This window comes from Hippoglossus stenolepis, chromosome 23, assembly GCF_022539355.2.
Source record: "Hippoglossus stenolepis isolate QCI-W04-F060 chromosome 23, HSTE1.2, whole genome shotgun sequence".
Taxonomy (NCBI): domain Eukaryota; kingdom Metazoa; phylum Chordata; class Actinopteri; order Pleuronectiformes; family Pleuronectidae; genus Hippoglossus; species Hippoglossus stenolepis.
The window spans coordinates 7,723,514-7,737,668 of record NC_061505.1 but is presented as its reverse complement, the minus strand read 5'-3'; the positions used below and the strand labels follow the sequence as shown (position 1 = coordinate 7,737,668).

Here is a 14,155-nt window from a genome sequence, read left to right as displayed (position 1 = left end):
GTTCTCGCTCTATTCTTCTTTTAAATGGCTAAAAGTAATCAATTTTCTGCGATGAATCCCTGTGTTAAATATCTATTTAATATATTAACAATCAAAAACCTTCCATGACAGAATAAATTCACCAGCTACTGGTTATGTGAAGGGACAGTTTCATCATTACATTGTAATTTATAATGTTGACATCAGTTTGGACTGAATTTCATTTGTTTTCATGTGTCTGGAGAATTTTGTGTTTCTGTTTTTAACCATCAGGATTAAAGTGAGTGAAATTTCCAATTTGGAGTCACGGGGAAATTACTCCTGAGTGCGTGGTGAACACTCCTGTCTGAGCCACATATACACAATAAAGGACACTTTTTGTTCCTGACAGGATGATGAGTGACAAAGAATCTCTTTTCCTTCTCTGTCCCTCATTAAAGTCCTCTCACTTTCTATCCTTCCTACCTAGAGCTGGCTCCTCGGCCTCCTTCCTCTCCAGCTCCAGCTCCCTCAGGACGATGGTGGTGGTGGGGATGGTGGTGTAGGACGGCAGGATGGTGACGCTGGGGGTCACGGCGGGGGGGATCTCGTCAGGCCTGAAGCCCCGCCGGATCAGCTGAAGGTGGACTATCTGGCCGGTGTGTTTGAGCACTTCCACGGCCTGCTGGTTGGTGTATCCTTGTATGTTCACTCTGTCGACCTGCAGGGGGCGATCATTCGGGAGCAGGAGGATTAAATCAGGGCAAAAGAGCTTGTTTGACATGGTTGAAATTGAAATAAGATTGATTAGAGCAATTATCAACACCAGCAGGCATACACAGGAACAGAGTGCTGCACATGAGCATTCCCATCTATTTTAGCAGTTCACTTTATTTAGATCACTGAGGGCCGCTTACAACTCCATACATTTAAATAATTCACAGTCAATTAAGTTCCTAATCTGAGTCCTAAAGCACATCATCATTTACACTTAACTGCAAACCTCAATCAAACACACAGAAGGCGCACACACACACACACACACACACACACACACACACACAAACATATATATCAATGCAACAGAACAAAACAAGTCTCTGTGAGAACGTGAGGAAACGCAGGGCAAAGGTGATTGATGTTTAATAGGATGCAAGACAATCTCACTTCATTCTCAATGTCCTGCAGAAATTCAATTAAAGCTTAATTTCCCATTATGCTAAATTGACACTATTTATTTTATTCGGAGTCACAAGTGCCCAAAAAAAAAAATCCTTTATGAACTTTTAATTGATTGTGAATTATCCCCAAATTATGTATCTCGTAATTCCCCTCCAATGGCTGAATGGGCAAATGTGATGTAATTTATAATTGTGCCACTGCAGACAGGGGAAATTGTAATGGCTACAAAAAGCATGATGGGTGTACTCACGGCGATTATCTGGTCTCCAACGTGAATGCGGCCATCTTGATCTACGGCGCTGTCCTTTGTTATGCTCTTAACGAAAATACCAGAGGGCTCTGAGCAGTCGGAAGAAGACAAAAACATCAAGATGGATGAGGAGTCGTGAATCGTGACGTTATAAATACAGACCCAAGGAGAGAAGAAAACAGATGTTCAACCTTAATGGTAGGAGTCAGTGTTAGAGAGGAGGTTGCATAAGTCATAATCATTGATGTGATGAACAAAGTGCATATATGCCTACAGAAAATGCAGAGTTCATTTTAGCAAAGGCAATTCGATATTCAATTTAATTCAATGAACATAACGGGTTATAATAAAATGCTATCTGTGGTGCCATTATGTTGTGGCCGACGACTGGGGTTTTTTAAAGCAAATAGATTAAAGCGGAATTGTATTTTGAAATTAATTTAGAAGTGCATGAATTGTGTGTGCACATAAGAGCTAAAAACACCACCCCGACATTACCATATAAAGTTGTTGTCGTCAAAGTGTTAGCGAACAGTTATTATATCTATTAGAGCGACATTAGCAGCCACAAGTTCTGTGTCTCTCCATTTGATAAAAATAAGTCTAATATTCACTCTTTTTAGTTCTGTTTGGACTACTTTTCAATAACGGCTTTATCAGATCAGTTTTGCTAAAAGTTACAACCACAAGTTGAAAAAGTGCTGATAAGAGGCAGGTCTAAAAACCAAAAGAATAAACTACAAGATAAAAAAATACACTATAGACAGTTAGATGAAAAAAAAACATAGACTTGTCCATGTTAGTAATTGGGACATAGACCAAACTTAAAAGTACTTTTTCTTTCTCTAAGATGGTTATATTTGGTAGTTCTTATCGGACTGATGTTTGATTATTATGTATATATTATTATAGATATTTTTGTTTTATGTCTGAATAGTCGGAAGAAGTGGAGACGTATCATCCATCTTTATTTACAATGGATAAAATTGGGTTTGTAAGACACAAGCAACCTCTTACACATAACGCATGTGATCCATTCGATTTTTATGCTTGAAAAAGCATTGATAAGCGCATCTTTAGTGAAGCACAGGTGGGATTAAACATCAATATGACATTTTAATTTGTTAAATGATCATTGATCGAAAGAAGGTAATCTGCCACTCCTCACCTAAATTCTTATCCCCAACGTAGCCAGCGATAGTGATCCCCAGTCCCTGGGTGTTCTTGGTGAGGCTCACATCGAACGCTTCACTCTCCTCGTCCTCGTAGCCCTGTGAGAAGATTAACGGTCAGCATCAACTAAACAAATAAAAGTAAATGATAATTCATTTGACAACAGTGGGAAAATACAAACGGTGACACATAACTCATCCGACGCCCCACATGGTCACCAAAATACATTTTTCAACCTTGATGAACGAGCGCTCTGAACCTGTCAGCCATAAGAAAATAAAAAAAACACCAGCTAACGTGCGCCATCAAAAGGATATAACGTTTGTCATTCATTCAGTGACTCGCAGAAATTCATTCATGTTTAGGGTAGAGAGCTGAGTGTAGCCATAAAAAGTGCTGTTTCTGAGGCAGTAAAGCAGCATCTGCTCTCGAATGAGTGAGTCACAGGTGATGTAGCCTGCAATATTCTTTAATTTCATATATCCAGAGCTGCCGAGAGGTAAGAAAAGGTAAAAGAAATTGAGATGAAAGAGCTGAACTTTAGGTCTGATATGTTGCAGAACTCTGAATGCGCGCTTGCATATGATAATCAGTCATCTTGTTTTGTTACAGAGAAACTGCTTCACTCTGGAGATACTGCGGACGATAAAATCAATTTTAAAGTTTCCTTATTGTCAGGATTTGTGTCAGATCACAGCACCACTCTCACCTGTTGTTCATTGACAGTGGGGAGCACCACTGGCATGACGGCCGAGGCCGAGGCGCTCTCCTCCACGGGGCCCCTGGTGACCACCAGCTTCACCCGATTGCCACACTGCCTGAGGACCTGCGCCACCTGTTCGCTGCCCATGCCGTGGAGGTCAGTGTCTCCGATTCTCAGGATGTGGTCCCCACTGCGCAGGCGACCGTCCTGAGGTAGAGAGCGTATTATTTTCTGTCTGAGTCTGTGTCGCATCAGTAGGAATCAAACCCAGTCAAACAAAACACAAGGTGACAGTTAATTCTGTGCTAGCTTGCAATTAACTCATGTACCCAGCTGAAAAGAGTCACCTCAAAGTGTAAACTACAAGAAAATGTCTCTTTTCTGTAGTCACTGTACAAACAACACTTCAAAGTGCTTAAGCCTCCCAGTCCCCAAAGAAAGTCGAGATGCATCAATGCAATCACCTGATCAGCTATGCCTCCAGGAAGGATGGTCTTGACGATGACCCCGGTGGTCTTGCCTCCCACGATACCGAATCCGAGGCCAGTGCCATCGTTGACCAGCTCAATTGTCTCGACGTGCTGCAACTGGGTAAAGTGAAAAGGAAGAAAGAGTGAGACGAGGCAAAGAAAACTGTGAGAACTTAACGTAGGAACAAAGTGTTTCAGTTATTATGAATTTGGCTTTGGATATGTAAAGCAGATAGTACTTTTATATAGCACGCCTTGATTTTCTTTGATGATTGTCTGCCTTTGAATCTAGTATTCACACTGTACTGCTGTGTAGGACTGAGCTGCTTCTATGTGTCTTTGTTCAGTTGTGTCTGTGCAGAAGTTTATGACGAACTGTTCCTGCGTGACTTCAGGTCTTCACTTAGAAGTCTGCTCAGACTGTGAACCCAGTGTTCAGTGTATTCATACCGTGCTGGAGTTGGCCGACAGCGTGCTGGCGGCGGAGGGTGTGCGGGACACCACGGGACTGGCCAGCTGAGGTATCGGTCCTCTGGCCACTGTGAGCTGCACCCTCTCTGAGGCGCTCTGCAGGATGGCTATGGCCTGCTGGTGGGTCACTGTCTGGTCCAGGGGCTGACCATTGATGGACAAGATCTGGTCGGCTTCTTTGAGCTTCCCATCACTGTGTGGGGAACAAGTAGAGTGGGTGATTTAGATAAGGGCATAGTGTAGTACATGTTGTCTGAACCTGGAGAACCTGTAAGATTTTCACTGTGTCTGATAGTGTTCATGTCAATATTGTAATTTTTTCATTCTTGCTTGTTGTTTTGGCTCAACATTTCTCTCAAACTGCAATGTATAGGTTCAAATTTGAGTTTATGTTCATATTTCAATCAAGTAAAGTCTGGAGATGTTTTGAAGTTGTGAAAATAATAGCTTCCACATTTATAATGTTTAATTTGAGGAAAACATCAGCAAATAACATTCTAAGCGAAACAGACGTATCTTATTCTGTACTTCGAATTCAACAGTTAGCTAAATGTTGAACCCTTGCAGTGAAATGATTTGACTCCGTCTTAAAAAAAAATCGATGTTCGTGTTCTCATGTCCCTTTGGGCTAGAGGGGTAGTCTGAGAGGGCATACCTCCACCAACACATGTATTGAGATCAGATACCACGTACACAGATTTCTTTTCACAAACTGCTTAATATTGAACCTGCTCATACATACTTGCACTCTATGTATGCCTGATTTCTTTTCATAAAGATCTCTGTTAAAGAAAGTGAGATTGGTTCTGTAAATTTTGCACAAGCCCCCTGAATAACAAACTAACGCAGATGGTGACATAACCGAACTGGTGGAGGTAATAACTGCAGGTCGATTCTTACCAGTGAGCCACGCTTCCCAGTTGAATTTCCTGGATGAAGATGCCGAGCTCGCCGCGGTTCTCGCTCTTCAGACCCACCACGCTGAAGCCCAGACCTCCCGACACTGGCTTCTGCAGCTCCACATGACTCACGTAGCGCCCCTGTGTCATTCACACACACACATACACGTTGGGCCCTTGCTGATTCATTATAGCATCAAAGCCCACAGGCAACCTTTAGAAGTCTATTTGAAGTGCCTCAAGAGGGGAGAGCCCTGTCTATAGTGTGAGCTTCTCATTTTTCACTGTCTTCAGATATTTAGCTTGAGTTGAAATACTTATCTGCTATCTACCCGTTTGTGTTTGTCAGATAAAATGAGCAAAAACTAAAATAAAAAATGTGGTTATAAATCTACTAGGACGGAAACAATAGACTTACGGCATTATATCATTCAATAATGGTGGATTTTCAGTTGCTTATACCTGTGACATGGACTGGATGATGTGCTCAAACTCTTCAGACGGTGTCTTTCCATCAGTGTGTGCAGCATCAGATGCATCTGAGCAGGAGACGTGGCTTCCATTGGGCTTCGCTGCTGTGAGTTGATCAATAGTGTCACTGCCTCGTGATGACGGGAGACTCCCCTGGAAACATAAAGACAAACCAGACATGTGGTGACTGATGCTGCACTTTGGCGGATTATTCTAAAAATGCATTTTCAAAACCATGGAAGAAGATCAAATAGAAATCAAACCGAGAAAGACACTGGACCCTTCATTGAAATAGCTAAATGTCAGGTTTGCAGTTTGAACGCTACAGATTAGAATTTCTGATGGTGCACACAGCAGGAGTTTAATCCATCCAAAGACGGACGTTCAAACAAAACCCCCTCATGGACATTTATCAAGTTTAATTTTAGACACCAAAACCCTGAATTGGGGATGTCTTGACACCACTGGGATGACAGATAGTTTGTTGTCCCGCCATGATAAGCAGGATCTGTGGCGGCCTAATCCTTTGGACGGAGATAATGGCACTTAGCTGATGTTCCAACAATGACGAGGCTCCAAACACAATATTTCTGTCATGGTGCAGGAAAAGCGTCACCGGCCATCTGGATGCCTGAACGCGCTCGGGTTTTTAATTACTGCAATGACTTTACTTCTGTGACAGATGAACTACATGAATGCGTCAACTGCCTGAAACTGAGTTTTTCCCAATTTCATTAGCCAAAGGCCGTAATGTTTACGGCCATCTGAATTGGATTGGATTCATATAGTCATGTCCATGCACAGTGATAATTTCATAAACAATGTATTTGGCGTGACGAGCAGAGACTGTCCTTGTGAACTTGTGTGTGTGCACGAGGAAGTTGACTGTGCAACTTTCGGAGTTCAGTACAGTAAAACTCGTTATCAGAAACTGAATTCCATTGGACAGGACACATTAGTGCTGCAGGGTGCAAACAAAACCCTATGGGCTGGGCTAAGTTAGCGTAGCATGCTGCTAAGTTGCTGTCCTCATGCATAAGCTTTGTTAGCTGGGGCCTTGCTAAGAGGATTAAAGTTCCAGTTTGGTTCTTGCACATTTAAGAAATTGTTTCTGCCCCACTTCACGCCGTGGCAGTGGCCTCTTTCTCACTGGAGAGAGGGGCCTTGTCGCCATAGCGACATGGGCTGAGCTAGGCCTAACTGGCGGAGCCAGACGACGGACAGTGGGTGTGTGTGCGTTTATGTGTCTGGCTCTTGTGTAACAACAAAACACAAAATACACACTTTCTCCAAATTGTTTCTGCTTGAGGGGGCTAAACACGTTCTGCTGGGTTTGGAAACCCTATAAACACACACGCTCACAAACAAATATTATTGTGACCTATATATATGAAAACCTACAAAGTTTATATGTGTGTGTTGTAGTTTATGAAAACCATTGTTGCAATGTGGAAGGAGTCCATTTAAAGATCTGTAGGGACTTTACAATGGATGGCTCCTTGATAAACCTTGCTTAGTAAAAACACACACACACACACACACACACACACACACACACACGCACACACACACACGCGCACGCACGCACATAGAAACGCAGCCCTTTTGCAACAAGCTAAATCGCCAGCACACAAAAATGCCAGCAGGGCTTTTATAATCTAAATTCCACCAGGAGTAAAAAGCTCCAACATCCCTGCCTCCCACTGCATAGCTGAAATATTTTCGTCTCTCTTTCTCAAACGCTTATCCCGGCCCCTTCCCACTGTGACTTAAGAGCTCTTTCCTTCCACTCAAATGTTCCAATTCTCAAAGGGGAGAATCAGCTCGAGAAAGAGTTTCTGACTTAGGCCAACTATCTTTGCTCATGTATCCATATTATATCTGGCTCTTGTGAATCCTGGCAGCAATTTGGCCACAGCAGCAACACTGCTGGGGATGGGGGCTGGAAGAAATGAATGTGAGTGGGAGGGGGGGCGACTTGACATGAGTCACATACTGAATCAGAAAGGTCGCCCAGGAAACGGGTAAAGCAGGAATTTAAATTCCACCTTTTTTCCAACAACACTATGATTATCATACGGCAACTGACAATAGACGGCTGCACTTCTGTCTCTGAACTATAAACTTTATATGCCTGAAGACACACATCCCCCCGTCCTTCTGCTTCAATCCCCCCTAAACCAATATAATGATGAAAACAGGCAAATCAGCTCTTATTTCTCATCAAACGTGGCTATTTCTGTTTATATTACTTGTGTTCTAGCAAAGTATGATGCACCCATCTGGCAGTGTTTATTCTCATACAATAATAATGCAGAACTTTAAATGACAATAATTTTGTTAACCTCTTTATGACCTTCCATGGTGCTTCAGCATTCTGGGAACCGAGCGGTATTTTTGTCACTTTCATCCTAATTTATCGTGTCCGCAGCTCTGCACGCCCAGTTAAGCTTATGAAAGTAAATAATGTTTGATATGAACTCAAAACTTATACCGTTCAGAGCCTTATCACAGACGCTTGGACCTTGGTGTGTAGTTTACCTGCTCTCTGATGTGCTGGACCGATTTCTGCAGGGCCAGGATCTGGTGGAAGAGGGGGCTCTGGAGCACGGACTTGAGCAGGCTGAGCTTCTCCTCGGCGGGCACCTCGCCTCGCTCCTTCAGTTTGGCCTGGAGACGCTCCACCGCCTGCAAGGCACGCTGTGTGTCTGCAAGCCGTCAAATAGTTCGGTGACAGCGCCAGGCCCGGAGTGAAGGAGTGGATGCAGGGGAGAGGGAGAGATAGAAGTGGAGAGAGGTGAGGAGACGGGGGGGTTTTATCAGTGCGGGGCAGAGATAGTGAGACAGGGAAGGGTGTGTGGAAATGACCTCATCTATTGGGTTAAATACTCTCGTTTAATTTTACCTTCATATGCTTGTTAATACTATATAGTTATGCATAACCAGTTGTATTTGTTTAACAATGCGCTCAACAGACCTTACGGTATTGAAACCACATCAGGTTTTTTACACCTGAGAAGAAAAAGTTCGATTTTCAACAAAGTGTTTGTTTCCAGAATAGCAAAGTCTCCTGTTATGTCTTTAGGGTCAATTGTAGGTTGGACAGGAGCATAGAGAGGATATCAAGGGGGTGGTGGGGGGGGATAAAAGAACCATAGCCCGCAACAGTTTGCTTGCTGGACCCTGCATAAGCCGCACAATCGAGCAACTCCGGGGAGGCTTGTTAGTGAGTTTGGGCCAGCGCAACGTCATCTGGAAAAAAAATCAAGCAATTTCCCCGGCTCACCGACTGAGACTAACACCTAATAGGGCGTGCACAAGGTCCAAAGCACTTTTTTTTGGCGCTGAGATGCATTGTTGTCTGAACAACCGCTGTAAACAAGCCAAAAAAACGCTTGACCCTCGGTAGTTGGATTTTTTTTTGGGGGTCCAGTGCAGGTAGCTGTAACGCTGTCAGTGCTCTCGCCTCAGTGTGCATAATGAGCAGACGCACCACAACTGCGACATGGTTGTGCAGCTGTTTGCATTTGTGTGTGTTCCAAGATATGTAATGGAGCATATGGAGGGCAAAATTTGTACTCGTCAAAACTCTAATTTAATTTTAGTCCGATTCAACAATTAATTCTGCGCGGTTTCTTTGAATGTGGATATTTAAGCCCCACTTCACATTATAACTCGAGTATTATGCCCCATTACCTGAACCTGACCGCAGACTGACTGCACACGATAAACACGCCAGTCTTGAGAGTCGCCACAGATTGCAGCTTAAAAGAAAGAAGCTCGCGGCACCAATTTGGCTCCGTTTGCTGACAGTTGGACAAATAAACCTCAACGGGCGCAAACAAACAATCAAATATATGGCAACATTATCAGATGTGGCAGCATCGAGCAGCGCACGAGCCCTTCAACTGAATCCAGGGCCTCTTACGCTGGTTGAGAAAACACACAGCAGCAGCCAAACGTGGGATGCGGAGCCAGCAGAAGACGGACATCCAACTGGCTCGACCAAAACCCCATTTCTAAAAAGTGCTCGTTTTTAAAAAATGAAATTGAAAATGAATGAGATGCACAGTACATGTGCAGCAGCAATATTTAACTCTGAGTCTTATTTATCGTGGTGGTTATGAATCTGAATCTTAATGGTACCGAAGTCTGAATTATGTTACCGTGACAAGACGAGACACTAAAGCTGATTCAGTTCGATTAGGGGCAGAAGTCAGGCAAGAAAAATAAACGTTTGATAGATATGCACTGATTATAAACCGTTATTTATATTAGAAATTTCCCGAACATGCATTTAAATCCATAATCAGGTGTCACTGCCAAAAAACAAATATTTAAAAAAATAACTTACCCATTGTTTCAATCATTTTCAAATCTCAACCGATTTTTCTCCTTTCACAGCAATTTCACACTCCCCCCTTTCTTCAAGGCCTGCGAAAGAACAACGCAACAGGTTATGATTGTGTCTCAATCAGAGAACTGTATGTGACATCAGGACACAGAGTCAGTCGTATCAATACAAACAGGAAGTCAGAGCAGGAAATGCTCCCCTGAACCCGACCCTCTTACACATTCTCTATCCAAAAGGTCAACATGAAAGAGAAAATGGATTTATTTCCTTTGTGTCTGACCCATATTTATCTCAGGGAGAATGGTTCACCCCCCAAAAAAACCTCACAGAGTAACCATTGTGCTGCAGAACTGTTTGATACTTTTTACTGAGTCACAGGCGAGAGGTGCCAGGTCTCCTCACAAGCACACATCTACTGTAGGCTCTTCCTTTCTTTATAATTGACTAATTGCTATTATAGATTGATTAACAACTGCTAATTTACATTCTTGGGACTTTATTCAACACTTTACTGTGGCATTTGTTTAAATGAATGCAGAACAGATCTGAATATGAATACACGTTGCACTCTCACCATATTTGCCTCTACCAAGGAGTTTATGTTTTCATCTGCGCCCTTTTAGTTCTATCTGAAATTCTCAAATGTTGGATCATCAATAATCACATTCAGTCAAACAACCTCATCAGTTATTTTGAAACTGGTACAACACCCTTCTTACACCATTATTACACTCTCTACCTCGTTTTACCTTCGACGAGGAGGTTATGTTTTCATCTGCGTTTGTTTGTATGTTGCGAGATGGGGCGTTGTTCAACATTTCTCAGAGAATAATTCACGGATAATATTATTCAAGCATTTTTAGGGGACTGAAATTAGTGTGTGAGATTTGGTGCAGTTCAAAACAAAGGTTCAGGTATTTCTTCTACTGAGTGCTCTAGTTTACGTTGCTCAATATATATGTATTACTTTATCTAGATATCAGTATTACTCATGACCTGCAGTACTTCAAAATGCTGCTTTATAATACATTAACAGCAGCTAGACCACATACAGACAAACACGTTGCTCTCAAAATACATGAGTGTTTAACAGGCTGCTTAAAACAGAAAAAAGGACATGTGGTAAAGAAGCTTGCCGCATTCATACACCCCACCCTCAAAGCCTAAAGAGAACATATGAACGTGGTTATGTCTTTATCCTGCACTCATGTGTTTATCAGTGCGATGGCTGTCAGCTCCCATCCCAGGGACATCATACTTGAGTTTATAAGTGGCTCTGTAACAAGCATCACATCACTCAGGGAGACATTACACGATTAAAGGAGATTGGTAAGATAATTAAAGGCCCGATACCGGCTCTTAGAATAGCCGCGACACTTGTGGCAGATAGGATCGCCACAGCGGCGGTTTGTTTAGGGTCGTTTCATTTGCTTTGTCAACTGTGTGTGTGCGCGCAACTGTCAAAGTGAAGAATCAGCTTTGGCAATACAGTATATTGCATCTGTCATAAATAGTGTAGATTGTGTTTTGATTAGCGGACACATTTTCTGCACGGCTAACTTGCTGCATGATAAGATAACAGATTATCTTTAGTGCTACTGCAACACTGTCTACCAACACCAAGGAGGTAATGTTTTCACCATTCTTTTTTTATAGTTGGTATGTTTGTTTCTCTGCATCTATGCAAGATTACGGAAAAATATTGTGATATGTTTTCCAGCATATTCACCACTTGCCCCAAGAATAATTAATGGATATTGATGGGGAGGGGGGGGGGGGCTTGATTGAATTAAAGGGGACATGCGATCTGTCTTACTAGTCATTTAATTAACTGTATGGCCACCATACAACATGCAATATGAATCTGTAAGTTCAGATTCATATTGCTAATAATAATAATAATAACAATGATAATAAAACATGTTACTGTGCCTTTCGAGACACCTTACAAGATGTAAAAAATACACATTCCTCTAATATTCTAATATGGTCTTTTAATTAGTTTATCTCTATAGGCTCCTCAGTTGTGTGTGATGCTTTCAGGGACACGGGGACCACTGTGATTTCTAGTATCGGCAATGTATTGTAAATGTTTCTCCTGCTCCGATAAACAAGAGGAGAAGTGATTCGCACCTTTAGGAAAACATAACCCGAGGCTTGTAATGTTTCACAATCCTTCAAGGGATAGTTCACCCAAAAATGAAAATTCACTCATTATCTACTCACCACTATGTCGATGGAGGGGTGGGGGTGGGGGAGTATGAGTCCCAAAAATACTTTGGGGGTTTTAGGGGTAAACAGCGTCGCAGCCAAATCCGGTACAATTGAAGTAACTGGTGACCACCGCTGTTTTCCTCGAACCGCCCAAGCTCAAGCCTCTATGCTACCCCCCCCACCCCTCCATCGGCACAGTGCTGAGTAGATAAGGAGTGCATTTTCATTTTGGGGTGAACTTCCCCTTTAAGAAATCAATCATCAGATCTCCAAGTGGACTTTGAGCTGGAAACACAGCAGCTTTAAAACCAACACATCATAACAACTTGTTCCTTAGCAAAACACCAGGTTGCATATTTACTAAAACACCAGGTCTGATGCTGTGTACGTGTTAATAGCTGCAGCACAAGTGTGTGTGTGTGTGTGTGTGAGTATAGTTAGTAAATCCAGTCAGTGTTTTTGATTCTAGTCTCCAAAGCACTCGGGACAATCCGCTTTTCTCAACTCCTCCTCCTCCTCCTCCTCCTCCTTCTTCTTCTTCTTCCTCCACATCCATGGAGCCTGAACGCAACAGGCTTCCCACAGACACACAAGTTAACACACCACCGCTGCTTTTAGGGTAAAAAGAAACAACAACACAAACGCCCACGGTGTCTATTCACAAGTTCCCATAAAAAAAAAGTGCTTCCCACCGGAGGAGAAGCCCGTGTTCCTCTGCTCTGTGACCCGACAACAGGCGTCTGTCTGCGGGTGTTTTCCTCACACTAGCGGCCGCGCAGCGAACAAAGACGAGTATTAGCTTTTTAAAGAAACAAGTTATCGCACATGAGTGTTCAGGAGCATTTCACAAAGAAAAGCCGTCAGTAAATATCACTTACATTCAGCGGGGGAGCCTCTACTTTTCCCCCGGCGGGCAGACGGTGTCCCGGCCTCAGCCTGTGTTGTCCCGCGGCTAACGGCGCTCAGACCGGGGCTTAAAGATGGGGCGTAGCGTCACCAGAGTGTAACCCGATCCTCTGTGGACATGTCCGGCTCAGCCGCGACTGAAGCGCCGCTTGCTGGCTGCACCCCGCACCCAGGGCTGGAGGTCAAAGCCCCGGATCAGGACCTCCAGGGTGACACAGGCAAAATATACAAGAACTAAAAAACCACTGGCGATGCTAGAGTCTACTGGGGCCCCAAGAAAAAAGTCCCAAGGGGGGCCCTCAAACTGTTCATCATCATAATATGAATATAAATAATATGAATATAAATAATCTTAGGAAGTTTCAACTTTTTTAAATTTCAACTTTTTTCCCTTTACAACATCCAAAATAAACAAAAACCAAGAACATTAAAACCGTCTAATTTTCAAAATATGAATATAAAGGACTATACAAATTGGAAAAGACCAAGTGATTTTAAAATGAGTCCCTCCGCTAGACTGGGCCTCAAGTCTGCAAAACAAAGAATGAGCCAGATGTTATTTTAATTACATTTTGTAAACTCTTAACAGATAATTACTAAAAGTAAAATATTTATGGAGCCTGGGACTGTGTTACTGTGCTCCGCTGCTAATCCAGACATGAACCTGAGAGGAATCTGTATCAGTCTCAAGAGCAGACCCACACTTAATAAAACTACTAAAAAGTCCCTGTGTTTATATAATAATATATAACAGAGGTGATTCACAGTAAAGTTTCTCAGGAGGATATCATCTTTTTACGATGGTCTGTGAAACAAATCTTTAAAATATTAAGGGCACAGATCCAAGGCAGTAGAGTTGGGCCCCTTCAATTATTAAAATCCTGAGTAAAATAACAAAGCAAAAAGTAACACTGTTATTATTGCAGTCGCACGTAGAAAAAACAAACAGAGATGAGTTCATCATTACAAACATCGCTGCAGGGGATTCATTCTTGGCAGGATTGACACAAACTTGTGTAAAGGTTCACATTTCATCAGGGTTTTCACTGTTTCACTGTCGTTTCTACAGCTAAAGTAATGAGTAATTTATGAACAGAGTTATTC

At 42.6% G+C, this 14,155-nt stretch overlaps 1 protein-coding gene across 6 annotated transcripts in view; it reads right to left on the bottom strand.

Moving 5' to 3' along the window:
- LOC118102438 (multiple PDZ domain protein) overlaps positions 1-13,144 on the bottom strand; it is a 42,522-nt gene extending 29,378 nt beyond the window's left edge. For all 6 annotated transcript variants that reach the window (XM_035148595.2, XM_035148596.2, XM_035148598.2 and 3 more), the window contains exons 1-11: positions 13,024-13,144; positions 9,932-10,011; positions 8,119-8,285; positions 5,569-5,730; positions 5,108-5,247; positions 4,187-4,400; positions 3,731-3,853; positions 3,273-3,473; positions 2,559-2,661; positions 1,391-1,479; positions 445-679 (exon numbers count right to left, since the gene is read on the bottom strand). In XM_035148595.2, coding sequence (XP_035004486.2) covers positions 445-679; positions 1,391-1,479; positions 2,559-2,661; positions 3,273-3,473; positions 3,731-3,853; positions 4,187-4,400; positions 5,108-5,247; positions 5,569-5,730; positions 8,119-8,285; positions 9,932-9,947 — 1,450 coding nt within the window. In that variant the 5' untranslated portion in view covers positions 9,948-10,011; positions 13,024-13,144. The remainder of the gene's footprint in view (positions 1-444; positions 680-1,390; positions 1,480-2,558; positions 2,662-3,272; positions 3,474-3,730; positions 3,854-4,186; positions 4,401-5,107; positions 5,248-5,568; positions 5,731-8,118; positions 8,286-9,931; positions 10,012-13,023) is intronic.
- Between the last annotated feature and the right edge of the window lie 1,011 nt (positions 13,145-14,155).